The sequence below is a fragment of the Triplophysa rosa genome, linkage group LG24 (assembly GCF_024868665.1).
Source record: "Triplophysa rosa linkage group LG24, Trosa_1v2, whole genome shotgun sequence".
NCBI classification, from domain to species: domain Eukaryota; kingdom Metazoa; phylum Chordata; class Actinopteri; order Cypriniformes; family Nemacheilidae; genus Triplophysa; species Triplophysa rosa.
This window is the reverse complement of record NC_079913.1, coordinates 15293393-15314363: the sequence shown is the minus strand read 5'-3', so window position 1 is coordinate 15314363 and position 20971 is coordinate 15293393. Positions and strand designations below refer to the sequence as shown.

Genomic DNA, 20971 nt, shown 5'->3' with positions numbered 1-20971 from the left:
TTAGAATGAAGCTTTGAATTCTGTTGTCATATATTATACAAAGCAAATTGTCCAGTGTTAAATGAACACTGCTGGGTGTCTATATGTGTCCACACTATAGTGCGTTAAAAGTAACACTGAAGCAGTGTTGAAGATAATGAGATAATGAAGTGATTCATTAAGTGATGATTGATCATAATGATGAACACCTGCTGTTAACAAACAAAATCACTGAAGAACACATCAACAATAAGAAGTCACCCTCATAGAGTTTAGTGTTTCTTTTAGTTGAGCTCTTGATCCTATAAGTCAGTAAATCTTAGAATCGTGTCTAGGTGTTAAGGGGTTGCCACAGTTTAACACTAACCACTAAAACAGATGTGCAAAGACAACTCGTAATAACAGGATGTGCGAGATTTGACTATTCTAAATGTTTTAAAGAATATCAGTTTAGAATCATATAAACAGTTATGTTAAAAGGCATACCTTTGATAGAATCACTTTCATTTTTAATCTAAAAAAATTATTTTGAAAACCTTATGCAGACTTATTTTTATGATACAACCTGGAGGCATGATATAAAACACATTCATGAAATTAACATGTCGTACATTCAATTTAAGGTTTCTTGCTGTTCAATCAAAATCTGCTTTGTGTTTTAAGGAATCACCCAACTGCCTGCTGTGATGCTATGAACACTAGCAATAAAGATGATTTTTTTTCTTCACCCTTGGTTGGTGGACGCACTGGCATCTTCTCAGACAGAAGGAAAACAGTCAGGATAGGGGCAACATCATGGACACCATTTAATGACACCGCTCCATGCAGTTAGGAAAACATGTGCTTTAATTATACAGTGTTGTAGACACAGTTTGAAGAATGGATAGTCAGATATGTTTTTTTTGTTTGTTTTTTTTCAGAAACATGAACGCTGGAAGGTAACCGCTCTTGGTGAACACTCGTGCACGCATACAAACATTTATTGGGTCAAGCCATTTTCATGGAGGCCCCTGTACAATCAGACACGTGTGAGAATGGTTTAAGTTTTAAACAAAACAGATACTGATGAATAAAGCGGATATGTTTAGAATGTTAGTAGCAAAAGCTGTTTTCTGATTAGTTAGAGATATAGCGAGATTATAGTTTGTCCCATAGAATGCTTCGGGTACACACAGGTCAATTGGTCACTCATTGCCCGAGGGCGAAAGCCTCAGCTGGCGATCCTATACAACGCATCCCTGTGTCGAGATAATATGCTCGCTCGTGAAGCTACACAAATAACCCGTCATAATCCGGCCAAATTTTCACGCTAGGGATGTAAAACAAATCATACCCGATTAAAACGTCCGACGCTGTCGCCCTGCCGGATGAAAACTCTGAATTACGTACCGCTTAAACGTCACGATGATTTACGAGTCGGTGTGTTTGCAACGCTGGAATGTCTGAAACAGTCCTTTCAGTATAACGGCAGGAATGTGATCTTTCAACCAACGTAAGTTTTACCACAGTTTTATCACAGCCTATATATATATATAGAGAGAGAGAGAGAGAGTGCTTTATTTAATTACTTATTCATTCCTTGCTTTGTTTATTTACTTATTCATTACTTGCTTTGTTTATTTGCGTATTCAATATTTATTTAATCACTTATATAACCAATTCTTTCTTTAATCACTTATTCGCCGATTTATTGTTTTATTTAATCACTCGTTGCTTTATTTATTCACGCATAAGATACGCGTCAACCTCATTAAAACATGTCCAAACATGATCTCCGGAAAAGAGAGAAAAATGTTCGGTAACCGTACGGGCAAAAGTTCAAGAGTTCAACTCCAGACGTGGGCAATCCCTCACGACGTGGACAGATACTGTCAAAGGGCAAAAGTTCAACACAAAGGGGGCAGTCCCTCACAATGGGGCGGATACGGTCAAAGGTCAATGCAAAGGGGGCGGGCCCTCACAACGTGGGTGGTCCGGAAGTAATTCAACCCCCCCCCGCAAAGGTCAAGGGTCACCATCAATCATTTTGACACAATGCCCCCTATATATACTACTTACATTGCATTATCCTATAACATTTATACATAGGTATGTGCAATTCCCTGGGATCGAACCCACAACCTTGCATTGTTAACGCAATGCTCTTACCACTAAGCTACAGGAACGCTTTTAGCATTTCTGCTGTGATTTCCATTAATTGTTTATTACCGGAGGTGGGACCAAGTCATTGTTTTCAAGTCCCAATCAAGTCCCAAGTCAAGAGAGGCGAGTCCAAGTCAGGTTGCAAGTCCTGAATGTTAATGGTACTGAATCAGTATCACCTTTGTGCCACAAAAATCACCATTATTGTGATCAGTGTTTGCTTTAGTTGGGCTCCTGATCCTCGGATTCAGTAAAGTTATTTATTCAGTGGCGTAATAGTGTTTCAGAAAGAACGCTTGTGCACTAAGACAGAAATGCTAAAAAACAAGTTACATGACATTTGACTCATTAAATAGATTAGATTAACACTCGTTAATCATAAAATAAGGAATAGTACTGATTATTTGATAACTAGCTTTAGTGCTCTTTATTGTAAATGCACATAACTTTGATCAAATAACCCGAAACATATTACTGACACACTTAGACATCAACAATGGTGACCATTATCAAAGTAATTCAGAGAAACAGATCAACTGCAATGCATGCTGGGAGTCATGAATGAGTTTTGTACTGTGATGTTACCCAGCATGCATTGCATCATGAATTTTTCTTTTGTTGATTGTCACCTTTGTTGAGATTCATACACTGATTCTTGATGTGTTTGTGTAGTTAAACTGTTTAAACAGTTTGTGATTATATGTGTTCATTCCTAAATAAATTCACAGTGCTTTATAAGCTCACACTCCTGTAGCAGAGAACTGACATTGGCAGTGAACAAGAGAAGACAAACTTTAAAATGAGTTCATCATTATACAGACGCAAGCCTCTGTCTAAGCTTGCTTTGACCCAATGATTGTATTTTCTTACAGCTACAACAGCCAAGGAAAACTAACTAAACATTAAAATAAAAGAGTCAAAAGCCCAACTAAAGCAAACACTGATCACAATAATGGTGATTTTTGTGGGCACAAAAGTGATATTGATTCAGTACCATTAACATTCATGACTTGCAACCTGACTTGGACTCGCCTCTTTTGACTTGGGACTTGATTGGGACTTGAAAACAATGACTTGGTCCCACCTCTGGTAATAAACAATTAATGGAAATCACAGCAGAAATGCTAAAAGCTTTCCTGTAGCTCAGTGGTAAGAGCATTGTGTTAACAATGCAAGGTTGTGGGTTCGATCCCAGGGGGATTACACATACCTATGTATAAATGTTATAGAATAATGCAATGTAAGTCGCTTTGGATAAAAGCATCTGCCAAATGCGTAAATGTAAAATAACAGTATTATATTGTGCAAATTATAATGTCTTTTACAGTAATAAACTGTTGTTGCAGATTACAGTAGGTATGCTGTAAAATTACAGCTATGTGCTGGCAAATATAGCTGCCAGTTGTTTACTGTAATTTAACAGGGAATTCTTTTATAGTGATGGGTCGTTCTTGAACGATTCGTTCATTTTGAACGAATCTTTAATGTGACTCGGGAAGAACGAGTCGTCTTAGGGAGTGATTCGTTCAGTCGCGCATGCGCATTGCGCAACATTATGGGTCCTGTACTGGAATTCAAGAAGAACGAACGATTCAAACCCGAAGACTCGAGAGGTGAACTAATCAATTCTCTTTCCGGCTCTGACTGCATTGGTTTAGCTTACGACGCTGTCACGTGATGAACGAAGGCATCAAACCCGAAGACTCGAGAGGTGAACTAATCAATTCTCTTTCCGGCTCTGACTGCATTGGTTTAGCTTACGACGCTGTCACGTGATGAACGAAGGAGTCAAATCCGAAAACTCGAGAGGTGAACTAATCAATTCTCTTTCCGGCTCTGACTGCATTGGTTTAGCTTACGACGCTGTCACGTGATGAACGAAGGANCGAGAAAAAAAACCTCAGGAGAACCCAGGCCCAACCAGGGGATTCCAGTTCCCCTCTGGCAAAAGCTGCTGCCTCTGCACAAGCTCCAGAGAACTTGCACAACAAGGCTAAATAAAATAAATAAACTTAATAATAAAATAAATTATAGTTTAAGATTATCATTAATAATCTAATAGCATTTGAAGTTTTGTGGTGAAGACATGTCAAGAGACCGCGTCCTTCTTTATCCAGCTCTATCATCTCAGCTCTTGTCAGGTCCCCACTTCCCATTCTCCGCTCTACCATCAGGTCAGGCCATGAACTGCATCCTGCTCGCTGTGGTAACCTTGGAACAATGAGACAAGACTGGCTGAGAGTAGAGTACTGTTCTGTACTCTTTGATGCAACAAGTACATCAGTTGTGTTTTTGGTTCCGGTTGATCTAACTAATGCAGCCTAAACCCTCTGAAGATTTATATTATGGAAGAGTAGTGTATGCAAGATTAAAAAGATGCGTCTTTAGTCTAGATTTAAACTGACAGAGTGTGTCTGCCTCCCGGACAGTGCAGGGAAGACTATTCCAAAGTTTAGGCGCTAGATAGGAAAAGGATCTACCACCTGCACTTGATTTTGAAATTCTAGGTATTACCAACTGACAGGACGCCTGAGAGCGTAATGCACGTGAAGGACTGTAATACAAAAGGAGTTCATTCAAGTACTGAGGAGCTAAACCATGTAAGGCTTTATAGGTAATAAGCAAGATTTTAAAGTTAACGCGATGCTTTATAGGTAACCAGTGCAAGGTTGACAGAACCGGGCTAATATGTTCATACTTTTTTGTACGTGTAAGAACTCGAGCTGCCGCGTTTTGGACCAATTGGAGTTTTTGTAATAAGCCTGCAGGGCAACCACCTAACAGTGCATTACAGTAATCTAGTCTTGATGTCATGAATGCATGAATTAACTTCTCTGCATCTGAGATTGACAGCATATGACGTAGTTTAGATATATTCTTAAAATGGAAAAACGCAATTTTACAGGTGTTGGCGACGTGGCTCTCAAATGACAGATTACTATCGAATAGAACGCCAAGATTCTTTGCTGACGACGAGGGTTTTATGGAACATCCGTCAATAGTTAAACAGTATTCTTGGTTGTTACTTATAGCAGTTTTCGGTCCAATAAGTAACACTTCCGTTTTGTCCGAGTTCAGTAATAAAAAGTTGTTACTCATCCAGTTTTTTATATCGACTATGCATTCCATTATTCGATGGAACTGCTGTGTTTCATGAGGCTTCGAGGAAATATAAAGTTGAGTATCATCAGCATAACAGTGAAAGCTAACTCCGTGTCGCTTTATTATATCTCCTAGAGGTAGCATGTATAATGCGAAGAGCAGAGGCCCTAAGACTGAGCCCTGTGGTACACCGTACTGGACTTGCGATTTGCGTGACACCTCATTGTTTATTGCTACAAATTGAAAACGGTCGGATAAATAAGATTTAAACCATTTCAAAGCTATTCCCTTAATGCCGACATAATTTTCGAGTCTATGTAGGAGTGTGCTGTGGTCAATGGTATCGAATGCAGCACTAAGGTCTAGCAGCACCAATAACGAGATACAACCTCGGTCAGACGCCAATAGCAGATCATTTGTAACTCTGATCAAAGCAGTCTCTGTACTGTGACATGCTCTAAATCCAGACTGGCATTCTTCATTGATGTCATTCCTTTGGAGGAAGGAGCATTACAGAATAATTAGTTGAGTCAATCATTTTTTTACAATGTAGTATTTATTAAAATGTGTCATTTGTGTCCATAAATAGTCAGCTCTGTTCTGGTGTGTGTGGATTGTAAGTAATTACAAGATTTTCTTTTTACAGTACTGTTTTATTTATTGGTAATACTGCAGTGGGGATTTTGATTTTTAATTTCCTATACCCCAGAATTGTTTTTTATTAATGGGTTATCATGATTTTCACTTCATAATACTGTTCCGAATCATAATTACTTAATACTAATATGGTAAGACCTGAGTAATTATTAAAAAGTAACCTTGGTTTTCACCTTATAATACTGTTCCGGATCATAAGTAACTAGAAACTAAAGTTCGAGTACAAACTTTATGTTGGCTTGACAAAGCCTGTCCTGAAGAGTTTGAAAGGTTTTATCGATTAAACTTATCGTAAAACTTTGTTCTCATTGTTCTGATGCAGAGATATACTGTAGGTCTGGCTAAACGGTTGCTAAGGTCATGGGTTTGGTTGCTATGGGCGTGGCTTTGCCAGCTGGCAACTGATAATACTTTGAGCCACAAGTGAAGCGAGCCAACCCCATGCAGAGGTGGGTAGTCCAGGGGCCAAAGAGTAAAAGTCCTGCCATATTTTTATTTCACCCATGAGCTCAGAACGCTGATTTCGCCAGAGGAACCAAGTCATTCCTTTCAAGTCTCAAGTCAAATCCCAAGTCCTCAAAGAGTTAAAGTTAATGAGATAATTAAGTGAGTAATTAAATGATGATTGAGCATTAGTGATGAACACCTGCTGTTACTGAGAATCACAGAGGATCAGATGTTGATGTTTTATTGGTCAAAATGATGCCACCATCATGGAGATCAGTGTTTGCTTAGTTGGGCTCTTAACCCTTGACCCCTGCGTTAGATTTCTCTCTGTATCAATGCATATACTGTTGTAAAGCAGAGAGATCAGTGTTTGCTTTAGTTGGGCTCCTGACTCCTGTGTTAGATTTCTCTCTGTATCAATGCATGTGCTGTTGTAAAGCAGAGAGATCAGAGTTGTGCAGTGAGCAACTCTTCACTGCTTTCATATAATGAGATACTCAACTGTTTACAGCCAAAATATATATATTTCTCTCGGTAGGTTAGGTTTTGGAACAAGCAAAGTGTTTCTCAAATAGTTACAATAAACGAATTTTAAATCAATGTAACGCATATACAAATTTGAGCTTCAGCACTTTTCTAGACACACGCAGACATCAAGAACCAGCATATGAAGCTCAACAATGGTGACATCAAGAAAACGCTGCATGCTGCAATGCATGAAAAACTCCCATCATGCAATGCAGTATGACTAATTATTGTCACCACTGTTGAACTTCGTATGATAAATGTTCATGTGTAAAAGCCTGATCAGGATTTGTTATCTCTATATTTAAGATATTTATTTAGGAGTTTTTTTAGATCCAAATGTAATTAATAAACCCGGAGAGATTTAAACCAGAAACACTCATTCATGGAAAGCATAAACTATTCTGCTCCTTTAAGATTTGATTCAGAGTTATACAAATGTTTGTTGTGAAATAATATTGTAATTGCTTAGAGGCAAATCTCTTTGAATTACTGAAAGGCTCAAGAGCCCAACTAAAGCAAACACTGAGCACAATTATGGTGGTGGTGTTGTTGTTGTTGTTTTCTTTCTTCCAGCTCATGTCATCCAAGGCTGTGGCTGAAGTCAGTTGTAGTTCTTGTGTTTTTCTTTTCTTCAGTGAAGTTGATTGTTAACAGAAGGTGTTCATCACTAATGCTCAATCATTATTTCATTACTCACTTAATTATCTCATTAACTTTAAATCTTTGAGGACTTGGGATTTGACTTGTGACTTGAAAGGAATGACTTGGTTCCTCCTCTGGTGAAATCAGCAATCACAGTTCATGGGTGAAACAAAAATATGGCAGGACTTTTACTCTTTGGCCCCTGGACTACCCACCTCTGGATATTGGTCCTGCTAAACGGTTGCTAAGGTCATGTGTTTGGTTGCTGTGGGCGTGGCCTGGTAGCTTGTAATTGATAATACTCCAAGCCATAAGTGAAACGAACCAAACCCCATTTCTCTAAGATGTTCTGATGCAGAGATATAGGTATTGCAAAACGGCTGCTAGACTAACCTGTTTGGTTGCTATGGGCGTGGCTTAGCATCTGCCATTTGATGATACTCTAAGCTATGAGTGAAACTAACCAACCCCCGTGTCTCTATGATGTTCTGATGCAGAGATATACATATTGCTAATCGGTTACTAGGCTAACATGTTTGGTTGCTATTGGCGTGGCTTGGCAGCTGCAATTGATAATACTCTAACCTATAAGTGAAACGAACCAACCCACGTATCTCTATGATGTTCTTATGCACAGATATAGGTTTTACTAAACGGTTGCTAGGCTAACCTGTTTGGTTGCTATGGGCGTGGCTTGGTATATGCCAATTGATACTGCTTCAAGTACCAAGTGAAACAAACCAACCCCCATGTCTCTACGATGTTCTGATGCAGAGTTATAGGTCTTGTTAAATGGTTGCTAAGTTAACATGTTTTGTTGCTATGGGCGTGGCTACGTAAATTAATCAAGTTTCAGGGATACTGATTGGTTGCCTGAGTAAATTGATCCCATCCCCTTGTCTCTACGACACTGTGTTGCAAAGATATCCATATGGACTTTTTATAATGGGAGTCTATGGGAGCGGTTGCTAGGTTGCTGTAAATGGTTGCTATGGGCGTGTCTTCGTAGCTTAAGGAAGTTCCTGTGATACTGATTGGTTACCTGAGTAAAATGAGCCCACCCCTTTGTCTCTAAGTGGTTGTACTGTGAAGTTATTCAACATGGTACAGTTATGACACCTTATGTGGGCATGTTTCCTGTCCCATTATGAATCAATGGGGAATTTTGGGAGGCTCTCACACCCCATTGTGAAGTAAGTTCTTACAGAGCCTGCCAGCTTCTTCAAGCATGGTAACCCGCAAGTTTCTACGACATCCTCACTTTGAGTTATGTTTTCTGTCCGATTATAAGTCAATGGGGAATTTTGGGGGGCTCTTATGCCCTAGGGGTGCAACTTACACCCCATTGTGAGGTAAGATCTTACAGAGCCTACCAGCTTCTTCAAACGTGGTAACCCGCAAGTTTCTACGTCGTCTTCACTTCCCAGATAGCAAATATTTGCAGCGCAAATCTGGCCCACACGTTACACCCCATACCCCCTCATCTGGCCCACATATCGCATGGAATGATGGCACTTGGGTGGTCCGCTCCTGTTTGCCAGGTTTAGGCCACAAGCAAGCCAAAGCAATGCCGCATGTCAGCCAAAAACAAAACAAATAAAGCAGAACTGACCCAAATTTAAACAACAGTTCATTTCAATTCTGGCCCAGATTTATCCTAAAACCAACACCTTTCTGTGCTCCTGTTTGACAGAATTTGTATTGAGTTTCATTATTATTATAGTGATGATTGAGTCATTAGTGATGAACATCTGCTGTTAACAAACACAATCACTGCAGAAAAGATCAACAAAAACTACAAAATTAAATTTACTCAGAGAAACACAACAACTACAACCTGAAACACAACCCAGCTAACAAAAGTTTGTTATAAGAACGTTCCTTAGAGGTTTTTTACGTTTTAAAATATTCAAAATGTCAGTTTTTATGTTTTAAGAACGTTCCCAGCTGACAAAATCACCATCATGGTAATCAGAGTTTCCTTGAGTTGGGCTCTTGACCCTTGACATTTACTCTTTAGATTAATTGTAACTATGTACTTTTAAAGTACATTTGTTTTGGTAATGCAAATGATAATCTAATCAAATGTTATTGGTTGGAGGTCATTGAGATAACTATCATGTTTAAATTTGAGTAAATTGCTGTGCTGCTGATCCTGAAAGGACATTATTACATCTGGGAGTTTGATTGCATTTTGCTGTCTAGAAAGATTTGTGAAAACTGAAACGAATAAATATTTAGACACACAGACATCAAGAATCCGTGTATGAATCTCAACAATGGTGACAATCAGCAAACGAAAACTTCATGTTGCAAGGCATAGCACAAAACTTATTCATAATTCCCAGCATGCATTGCATCACCATTGCTGAGATTCATACGCTGATTCTTGTCAAAAAACAAAATGCACACCTTTTAACTGTTCAAATTTTTTTTATATGGGTTGTTGCAGGAGTTGTGGGTCTCCAATATAAACTCATTCAGACTGTTATAACAAAAAGCCAATGAAAAACAAAACAACATCAGAAATAAAAAGTCTGAAATTCTGACGGAGAGTCGTATCTCATTTTCTTTTGATAGTATTTGCTACAAAAACTATGTTTATACAAAACACTGTAATAGCAACCAAAAGAAAATTACTGTTTAGCAGTGGTGGGCGGATCGATCCTGAAGTATCGATACTGAGGTTGTATCGAAAAGGATTGATCCTAACATAAAAATATCGATACTAATGTGTTTTTAGTTTTTACTACTGATTTAATTTATTTACTAATGTAGCTAATAATTGTATAATGAAGAGAAACTATTTCCCATACACCTAGTTTTGCACACGTTGCTCCTCCCTGCCCTGCTGTGTTTTGTAGTCTGCTATCACGTGACTCAGCAGCGCCAAGCGCAAGAACGCGACGCTGCTGCAGCCAGCGAAAAAAAGAAGAGAAGAATCGTGTGTAGTTTTTTCACCTCGGTGAATTAAGCCAAAGATTGAAAGTACTTCATTGTTTGAGACACAAAGTAAATAAAGTGCTTAAATAACAGTGTGCACTTTGTTTATAAATTCACTTAAAAAAAGTGTAATGAAAGGGAAACATGTTAATTTGTTCTATTATTTTGTCTAAACATAACACTGAACAAAAACGGAAAAGCAGTTTTAAGATCTTTGTTCTTGAGTAATAATTTTGTGCACTGTTTTTTGTTAGCTAGAGAAGTAGTACTGGGATAACGAGAAATTGTTTTGTTATATATAGTTTTTTCTGTTTTGTTAATCTGTTATTGTTACTATTTTCCAGTAATAATTTGGTGCAAAGTTCAAGTTTGCAAATTTGATTACAGGAATAAATAACTAAATAAATAGATTTATTTGGTTTAAATGATGTCCAGTGTTTTAACAGCTGCATGATTAATTAGCCTACAGGCACATTAAGAGCAGAAATCACAAAATATTTCAGTGGTCATGAAAATGTATTCAGATTAAGCATATTAATGATGCATTCATCTGATAAATCATGACAATTCATTTACAGAAAAATATATGTAAATTCAAGTGAATGCTTTTTAAAAGTTAAAAGTATTGGTATCAGCAACACTGGTCCTGTGTTTACTTGATATCGCATTGATACTAAATTTTACAGTATTTCCCACCACTACTGTTTAGGAAATGAAAGATGAAAGAGCCCAACTAAAGCAAACACTGATCACAATAATGGTGACTTTAAACAACATTAAAACATCAAGTCGTGGATGTTATGCTGCAGTCCCTGTGAAGCTGCATCTTTTGGTTCTTGCATTGTGTGCATTTAGAGGAACATTATAGTGTGGTATTATTGTGATGTAAAGGAAGATTTGTCAACATGCAAATTATAACTGTATCTACATAAGCGTTTAGAATCACACAGACATGAAGAATCAGTGTATGAATCTCAACAATGGTGAAAAACAACAAAAGAAAACATCATGCTGCAATGCATGCTATGAGCATAAATGAGTTTTGTACTATGATGTTTCCCAGCATGCATTGCAGCATGAGGTTTTCTTTTGTTGTTTGTCACCATTGTTGAGATTCATACACTGTTTCTTCATGTCTGTGTGATTCTAAACTCTCCAGTAGTTACATTTTTTATTTGCATTCTGTTATCACATGTCTTTCGCCACATCAAAATTATATCATACATGTACTGTTCTTTCAGAATATCCACACAATCAAGATGAGATATGTAAATCAAGCTATGAGATGATGGCTATGTCAACAACAAGCGCCATTTGACTGGATTCCTATTTTCAATGGCAAAACAAATGTACTCTAAAAGCACTAGTGATGGGTCGTTCATGAACGATTCGTTCTTTTTGAACGAATCTTTAAAATGACTCGGGAGTAACGAGTGTCTCAGCGAGTGATTCGTTCAGTTTGTGTTGACCGCGCATGTGCAACATTGTACCAGAAACAGTAATGAAGACTCTCGAGTCATCGGGTCCAAGTTCTTATACCAGAAAGAGAAATGATTAGTTCGTCTCTCGAGTCATCGGGTCCGAGTCCTTTTGTTCTTTTGTCAAATGGTAGCTCCGCAGGCAAACCTGCAGCCTGTACCGGAGTCTTCGAGTCCGAGTCTTTAACGTTACGTGACCACTTCCCGGATCATCAGTCAAATGCATGATGTACGTGTTATATGTTGTATTATAGGAAGAAATATTATAAAATGATCAAAAGATATGTGCAATAAACATCTTCTCTAAAACGTACCGTTCTGTTCTTTTTTCTGTCAGTATATTCATAAATGTTTCTTGTGGATTTCTGCATGTGTTTTTAATTTATCTTAATAACTAACTATTTTGCATAAGAACTGTGCTGGCAAAATATAAACATAAGCAACACTAGTAAAGTCAGTGTTTATGTCTAATGCATATATTACACAAGTGATCTCTTATTAAATAATTGCACATTTAAATGATTTCAATAGCCTATTATTATATACTTTGCAAACTGCATGAGACTTTTTAGTAAAAAACAACAACCTGTAAACCTTATTGCATACCTGAGTGACCCAAAATGGTTAATGAATTATAAATACATAACTTAACAGAAATACTGTCAGGAAATAATTAAATAACTGTTTCTCATAACTTGTCTCTAACTACAATAGAAGTTATTTCTTATAATATATCTGATCAAAACTAGCATAAATAAACGTTATGGGGTAATTTGGCTATTAACATGGAACATTAATTTAACTCTGCTCAGATGAACGAAATGACTTGCAAAAAGATTCATTCATTTTACTGAACGAGCTTTAAACAACCGAATCGCAAAAATGACTTAAACTTCCCATCACTAAAAAGCACACAGTTACAGAATGCCAAATTAAATACAACATTTAAACTTCTAGAGTCAAGAGCTCAACTCAAGGAAACACTGATCACCATGATGGTAAGTTTCAACAAATATTAAGTGTTAACCCGCCCATGGGCCCTATGCATGTTAAGGGTTAAGTATTTTGTATTTGAAATACATGCCCATCCCTGCGTAAAAATACAGGAACATCCTGTTTTTATTTGTCCAATCAATTCACAGCTGAAAACATGAGCCACACCCACTATTCATCTTGGAAACATGTCAGAATACTGAAGACAATCACCACTTTTGCTTCACAGGGACTGTTTTTACGGTAGTTTACAGGCAACCACAGCTGCCGGTATTTTTCCGTTAAAACTACAGAAATTTTATTGTCTCTTCTCTTTCCTGACATTAAATGTTTTGTGGGTCACCACTATGCTGAAGAGTGGAGTCTGTGTTTAAGTCAAGGTCAGGCAAAGAGGTACTGTTAATATGCTGCATGTAGCTTTGTTCAAAAGTGACTTTGATGTTTATTAATGATGAGTCGCAAAGAAATAAAATAAGTAATGCTTTCACTTTTATCCATTAGGTCTATGTTTTCATTTTATATAAAGAAATTTTCTTAGTATAAAACACTCAAATGTAATAATTTCATACACAGCTTGAAGTTTTTGCCCTAAAGTTTTAAACTGCAAAGCTGATTATGTGCTTTTCCCAGAATTTTTACAGAATTTTGCTGGCAACCACAGCTGCAGGTATTTTTCCGTAAAAAAAGTACGGAACATTTTTCACAGTAGAACTCCAGGAAATCTGTCACTACGAGAATGGCCGTAGCGGTCATTTTGACCGCTCATAATAGACTGTACTGAACATAATTTTTCCATGCAATATTTACATTCAAAGCTTCCATTGAGATTTTAGAATGAAGCTTTGAATTCTGTTGTCATATATTATACAAAGCAAATTGTCCAGTGTTAAATGAACACTGCTGGGTGTCTATATGTGTCCACACTATAGTGCGTTAAAAGTAACACTGAAGCAGTGTTGAAGATAATGAGATAATGAAGTGATTCATTAAGTGATGATTGATCATAATGATGAACACCTGCTGTTAACAAACAAAATCACTGAAGAACACATCAACAATAAGAAGTCACCCTCATAGAGTTTAGTGTTTCTTTTAGTTGAGCTCTTGATCCTATAAGTCAGTAAATCTTAGAATCGTGTCTAGGTGTTAAGGGGTTGCCACAGTTTAACACTAACCACTAAAACAGATGTGCAAAGACAACTCGTAATAACAGGATGTGTGAGATTTGACTATTCTAAATGTTTTAAAGAATATCAGTTTAGAATCATATAAACAGTTATGTTAAAAGGCATACCTTTGATAGAATCACTTTCATTTTTAATCTAAAAAAATTATTTTGAAAACCTTATGCAGACTTATTTTTATGATACAACCTGGAGGCATGATATAAAACACATTCATGAAATTAACATGTCGTACATTCAATTTAAGGTTTCTTGCTGTTCAATCAAAATCTGCTTTGTGTTTTAAGGAATCACCCAACTGCCTGCTGTGATGCTATGAACACTAGCAATAAAGATGATTTTTTTTCTTCACCCTTGGTTGGTGGACGCACTGGCATCTTCTCAGACAGAAGGAAAACAGTCAGGATAGGGGCAACATCATGGACACCATTTAAAGACACCGCTCCATGCAGTTAGGAAAACATGTGCTTTAATTATACAGTGTTGTAGACACAGTTTGAAGAATGGATAGTCAGATATGTTTTTTTTGTTTGTTTTTTTTCAGAAACATGAACGCTGGAAGGTAACCGCTCTTGGTGAACACTCGTGCACGCATACAAACATTTATTGGGTCAAGCCATTTTCATGGAGGCCCCTGTACAATCAGACACGTGTGAGAATGGTTTAAGTTTTAAACAAAACAGATACTGATGAATAAAGCGGATATGTTTAGAATGTTAGTAGCAAAAGCTGTTTTCTGATTAGTTAGAGATATAGCGAGATTATAGTTTGTCCCATAGAATGCTTCGGGTACACACAGGTCAATTGGTCACTCATTGCCCGAGGGCGAAAGCCTCAGCTGGCGATCCTATACAACGCATCCCTGTGTCGAGATAATATGCTCGCTCGTGAAGCTACACAAATAACCCGTCATAATCCGGCCAAATTTTCACGCTAGGGATGTAAAACAAATCATACCCGATTAAAACGTCCGACGCTGTCGCCCTGCCGGATGAAAACTCTGAATTACGTACCGCTTAAACGTCACGATGATTTACGAGTCGGTGTGTTTGCAACGCTGGAATGTCTGAAACAGTCCTTTCAGTATAACGGCAGGAATGTGATCTTTCAACCAACGTAAGTTTTACCACAGTTTTATCACAGCCTATATATATAAAAAGAGAGAGAGAGAGAGAGTGCTTTATTTAATTACTTATTCATTCCTTGCTTTGTTTATTTACTTATTCATTACTTGCTTTGTTTATTTGCGTATTCAATATTTATTTAATCACTTATATAACCAATTCTTTCTTTAATCACTTATTCGCCGATTTATTGTTTTATTTAATCACTCGTTGCTTTATTTATTCACGCATAAGATACGCGTCAACCTCATTAAAACATGTCCAAACATGATCTCCGGAAAAGAGAGAAAAATGTTCGGTAACCGTACGGGCAAAAGTTCAAGAGTTCAACTCCAGACGTGGGCAATCCCTCACGACGTGGACAGATACTGTCAAAGGGCAAAAGTTCAACACAAAGGGGGCAGTCCCTCACAATGGGGCGGATACGGTCAAAGGTCAATGCAAAGGGGGCGGGCCCTCACAACGTGGGTGGTCCGGAAGTAATTCAACCCCCCCCCGCAAAGGTCAAGGGTCACCATCAATCATTTTGACACAATGCCCCCTATATATACTACTTACATTGCATTATCCTATAACATTTATACATAGGTATGTGCAATTCCCTGGGATCGAACCCACAACCTTGCATTGTTAACGCAATGCTCTTACCACTAAGCTACAGGAACGCTTTTAGCATTTCTGCTGTGATTTCCATTAATTGTTTATTACCGGAGGTGGGACCAAGTCATTGTTTTCAAGTCCCAATCAAGTCCCAAGTCAAGAGAGGCGAGTCCAAGTCAGGTTGCAAGTCCTGAATGTTAATGGTACTGAATCAGTATCACCTTTGTGCCACAAAAATCACCATTATTGTGATCAGTGTTTGCTTTAGTTGGGCTCCTGATCCTCGGATTCAGTAAAGTTATTTATTCAGTGGCGTAATAGTGTTTCAGAAAGAACGCTTGTGCACTAAGACAGAAATGCTAAAAAACAAGTTACATGACATTTGACTCATTAAATAGATTAGATTAACACTCGTTAATCATAAAATAAGGAATAGTACTGATTATTTGATAACTAGCTTTAGTGCTCTTTATTGTAAATGCACATAACTTTGATCAAATAACCCGAAACATATTACAGACACACTTAGACATCAACAATGGTGACCATTATCAAAGTAATTCAGAGAAACAGATCAACTGCAATGCATGCTGGGAGTCATGAATGAGTTTTGTACTGTGATGTTACCCAGCATGCATTGCATCATGAATTTTTCTTTTGTTGATTGTCACCTTTGTTGAGATTCATACACTGATTCTTGATGTGTTTGTGTAGTTAAACTGTTTAAACAGTTTGTGATTATATGTGTTCATTCCTAAATAAATTCACAGTGCTTTATAAGCTCACACTCCTGTAGCAGAGAACTGACATTGGCAGTGAACAAGAGAAGACAAACTTTAAAATGAGTTCATCATTATACAGACGCAAGCCTCTGTCTAAGCTTGCTTTGACCCAATGATTGTATTTTCTAACAGCTACAACAGCCAAGGAAAACTAACTAAACATTAAAATAAAAGAGTCAAAAGCCCAACTAAAGCAAACACTGATCACAATAATGGTGATTTTTGTGGGCACAAAAGTGATATTGATTCAGTACCATTAACATTCATGACTTGCAACCTGACTTGGACTCGCCTCTTTTGACTTGGGACTTGATTGGGACTTGAAAACAATGACTTGGTCCCACCTCTGGTAATAAACAATTAATGGAAATCACAGCAGAAATGCTAAAAGCTTTCCTGTAGCTCAGTGGTAAGAGCATTGTGTTAACAATGCAAGGTTGTGGGTTCGATCCCAGGGGGATTACACATACCTATGTATAAATGTTATAGAATAATGCAATGTAAGTCGCTTTGGATAAAAGCATCTGCCAAATGCGTAAATGTAAAATAACAGTATTATATTGTGCAAATTATAATGTCTTTTACAGTAATAAACTGTTGTTGCAGATTACAGTAGGTATGCTGTAAAATTACAGCTATGTGCTGGCAAATATAGCTGCCAGTTGTTTACTGTAATTTAACAGGGAATTCTTTTATAGTGATGGGTCGTTCTTGAACGATTCGTTCATTTTGAACGAATCTTTAATGTGACTCGGGAAGAACGAGTCGTCTTAGGGAGTGATTCGTTCAGTCGCGCATGCGCATTGCGCAACATTATGGGTCCTGTACTGGAATTCAAGAAGAACGAACGATTCAAACCCGAAGACTCGAGAGGTGAACTAATCAATTCTCTTTCCGGCTCTGACTGCATTGGTTTAGCTTACGACGCTGTCACGTGATGAACGAAGGCATCAAACCCGAAGACTCGAGAGGTGAACTAATCAATTCTCTTTCCGGCTCTGACTGCATTGGTTTAGCTTACGACGCTGTCACGTGATGAACGAAGGAGTCAAACCCGAAAACTCGAGAGGTGAACTAATCAATTCTCTTTCCGGCTCTGACTGCATTGGTTTAGCTTACGACGCTGTCACGTGATGAACGAAGGCATCAAACCCGAAGACTCAGAACTAATCAATTCTCTTTCCGGCTCTGACTGCATTGGTTTAGCTTACGACGCTGTCACGTGATGAACGAAGGCGTCAAACCCGAGGACTTGTCAGATAAGAGGTGTGGTGAGCTAATCATAGACTGAAGACCCAGGTAAACAATGAATTCATCTTTTCTGTTTCTTATAGCATTATAGTTTTGTATTGTTTGTAATGTGATCAACGTTTGCATAAGTAGTAGATGTGTTAGGAAAGTAACATGTAACATTTTAATTATATTTTGCTAAAATGAACGAAATGAACGATATGACTCGAAAAAAGATTCGTTCATTTTGCTGAACGAGACTCAAAGATCCCAGTCAGTAAAATGATCCGAACTTCCCATCACTATTCTTTTACAGTGTACTGTGCCTGCCGTCGCATCATCCAGGTGGATGCTGCAGACTGGTGGTGGCTGAGGAGAGACCCCCCTCATATCGTAAAGTGCTTTGGGTGTACAGCAATACACAATAAAGCGCTATATAAATGCCTCATTCATTCATTCATAACTTTATCACACTTACGCATAAAATCTTAAAGTCTCGAATTGTCCATTCTGGAAGGATCTTCTCGGAGATCATCTGCACCACAACATCACCGTAACACAAAGGCTCACTGTCAGGGGGCCAGTAACGGTCACACTTCACCTAAATCATACACATGAGATGCTGTAATTGTCAAAAAATATGGAATATGACAAATCCCTAAACTTTGACTAAAATGGCATAATCGTGGCCAAAACTATACAGTGTGCATCTAATCTCAGTTAAGGAGTTTCTTCAAAACCCTTAAAAACATCACCAGAAGACATTTCACTCACCATGCCCCTTTCCACACACTGGGTAACCATAACAATGCTGTGTGCATTTTGTTCCCACACCATCCGCCAGAAATCATCCTTGGTACCTGGAAGAGGCCCTTGTGTGGCAATATACTCCCATATGAAATTGTTTGCCTGTTAAAGCAGCAAATATAAATATTTTGTACATAAAACCAGGATTGTTCCTAATCTTGAGCTATCATGTTTCATGTGTCACACTGTTCTTACTTAAACCTGGGTTTTAAATAAAATCTAAATAATTTATAAATATTCACCCCTTAGCTTTGCACCGTACCACCCGTAGTACAAAACGGATCTTAGGAACACTAAGTATGTGGAAATTGGAAATCACACAGTCAACAGCCAATGATATATTTGTCCAGGCTTTGAGTCAATGGACAATTAGCTGAATTAAGTTATGTCTACTAAACTCACAGGCATGTAGTTGGCGTTGATGAAGTCTGAGCAGGGCTCGCCATTCAAGCAAGACAATCTCACTCGCGTTGAATCATCTGCAGATATTCAGTGATATATTATGAATCTACAAATGACCATTAGATGGTAGTGTAACCCCATAATTGGACACAATGCAGGTGTTACAGAAGAGCCAGAAATGATCAGTTTTATGCAAAATGACAAAACCAGGATAAACCCAAGCAACAATATTAAAGCAACTACAATACCCACCTATTTATTAGACACAGAATTGATTGATGATAATAATATGAGGGCTCTACTTACAAGGCAGTATGTTGTTGTATCGGTTTTTGCTTCGGTTCCCAGGTAAGCGTGCAGAGTTTTGGGTTTGGCTTCGTCCGACATCCTTTAGGTCCTTTTTAATATTTGGGAAAAAAATGTGGAAAGGAAGATGTATGTCTACTGTTATTTTACTATCATTGCTTTGTTAGACTTTGCTATTTGATGTGCTTTACCTCAAACTCTTCGCTGAGAAAGTAACTAGAATCAGCTTGAAGTTTTGTGAGATGGTTTTCAAAGTTGGCTGCTCTGACAGAGCTAGTACAGAAAATAGAGAAAATACACTTTACATTTTTATTTTTGATGAAAAACTCAACAATGAACATTGACAGGACATTGTTTAGGGTTGGAATCATAAACTGGTCTTAGGTTCAAGTCTATTAATAGGATCAGTAAGGTTTATCCTTACAGTTTAAAGATAGTGAGCTTCAAAGTTTTTGCATTTCATTTGACTTTGTAGATAAAATATTTTTGTTTTGTAAAAGTCCCAAAATGTACACAACTTAGAGCATGAAACATTAAAAAATTAAACATGAGAGAACCTGGTTTGGACCAGAAGGTTTTTATCCATACAGATTATGTGTTAAAGGGACAGTTTAGCCAAAAATGAAAATTCTGTCATCATTTACTCACCTTAAAGTTGTTCCAAACCAACAAATATCATTGACTACAATAGTAGGACAAATTTAAATGGTAGTCAAAGGTGCTGCAGAACTGTTTGCTTTCCAACATTCTTCAAAATATATCATTTTATGTTCAACAGAACAAAAAAAGACAATACTTTTTTAATATAGTAGTGAATGTAAAAATAAATGGTAAAATAATCATTATACTTATCACACATCATTATACAGTACACTCAAAAAAATGACTCATTGGTTTAACATGATTCAATCATGGACATTGGTTCCACATGTTTGAGTCATGTGTTCTTAACATGAAATTAACATGTAGCAAGAACATAAATGAATCAAGTGAACTCAACATTAAATTAACATATAGAGAGAACATGAGTGAAACATGTAAACTCAACATGAAATTAGCATGTAGAGAACATGAGTGAAACATGTAAACTCTACATGAAATTAACATGTAGAGAACATGAGTGAAACATGTAAACTCAATATGAAAGTAACATGTTAAGTGAACACACTGTCAGAAAAAATGTGGCAGATTTGTACCTTTAGGGGTACAATGGCTTGTCACTGGGGCAAGCAACCATTGAATCAATGTTAAATAGCTGATTGGTCAATGTTAATTGCATTGAATCAATATCACTTTTGCACCTGCAATTAATGTTGAAACAAATCACCATTATTGTGATCAGTGTTTGCTTTAGTTGGGCTCTTGACTCTTGAGCTTAACATTAAGTTTTCTTTACTGTCTAAGACATATGGTACTGTCTAAGACATATGCCGGCAGCTTGTTTGTATCCGTGCTCTTATCACTTCGCTCTAATATTAGTGTATTTTATTTTCGTTAATTATTATTGTCGTTGCTAACTTATCCTGATATCTCAATAACCCTGTTCCTGTTATTTACTTGGAAGAGTCTAAACCAAAAGTGATAGTTAACTTAACGCCGTTAGCATAGCAATAGCGTGTTAGCTT

The 20971-nt window shown here is 37.5% G+C and overlaps 1 protein-coding gene across 1 annotated transcript in view; it reads right to left on the bottom strand.

Annotated features, from left to right (window-relative positions):
- LOC130547505 (receptor-type tyrosine-protein phosphatase beta-like) overlaps positions 1 to 20971 on the bottom strand; it is a 39238-nt gene that overhangs the window by 15703 nt on the left and 2564 nt on the right. Inside the window, exons 2-6 of the mRNA XM_057323468.1 lie at positions 19538 to 19619; positions 19347 to 19437; positions 19041 to 19117; positions 18606 to 18740; positions 18310 to 18432 (exon numbers count right to left, since the gene is read on the bottom strand). Of these exons, the coding sequence (XP_057179451.1) occupies positions 18310 to 18432; positions 18606 to 18740; positions 19041 to 19117; positions 19347 to 19437; positions 19538 to 19619 (508 nt within the window). The remainder of the gene's footprint in view (positions 1 to 18309; positions 18433 to 18605; positions 18741 to 19040; positions 19118 to 19346; positions 19438 to 19537; positions 19620 to 20971) is intronic.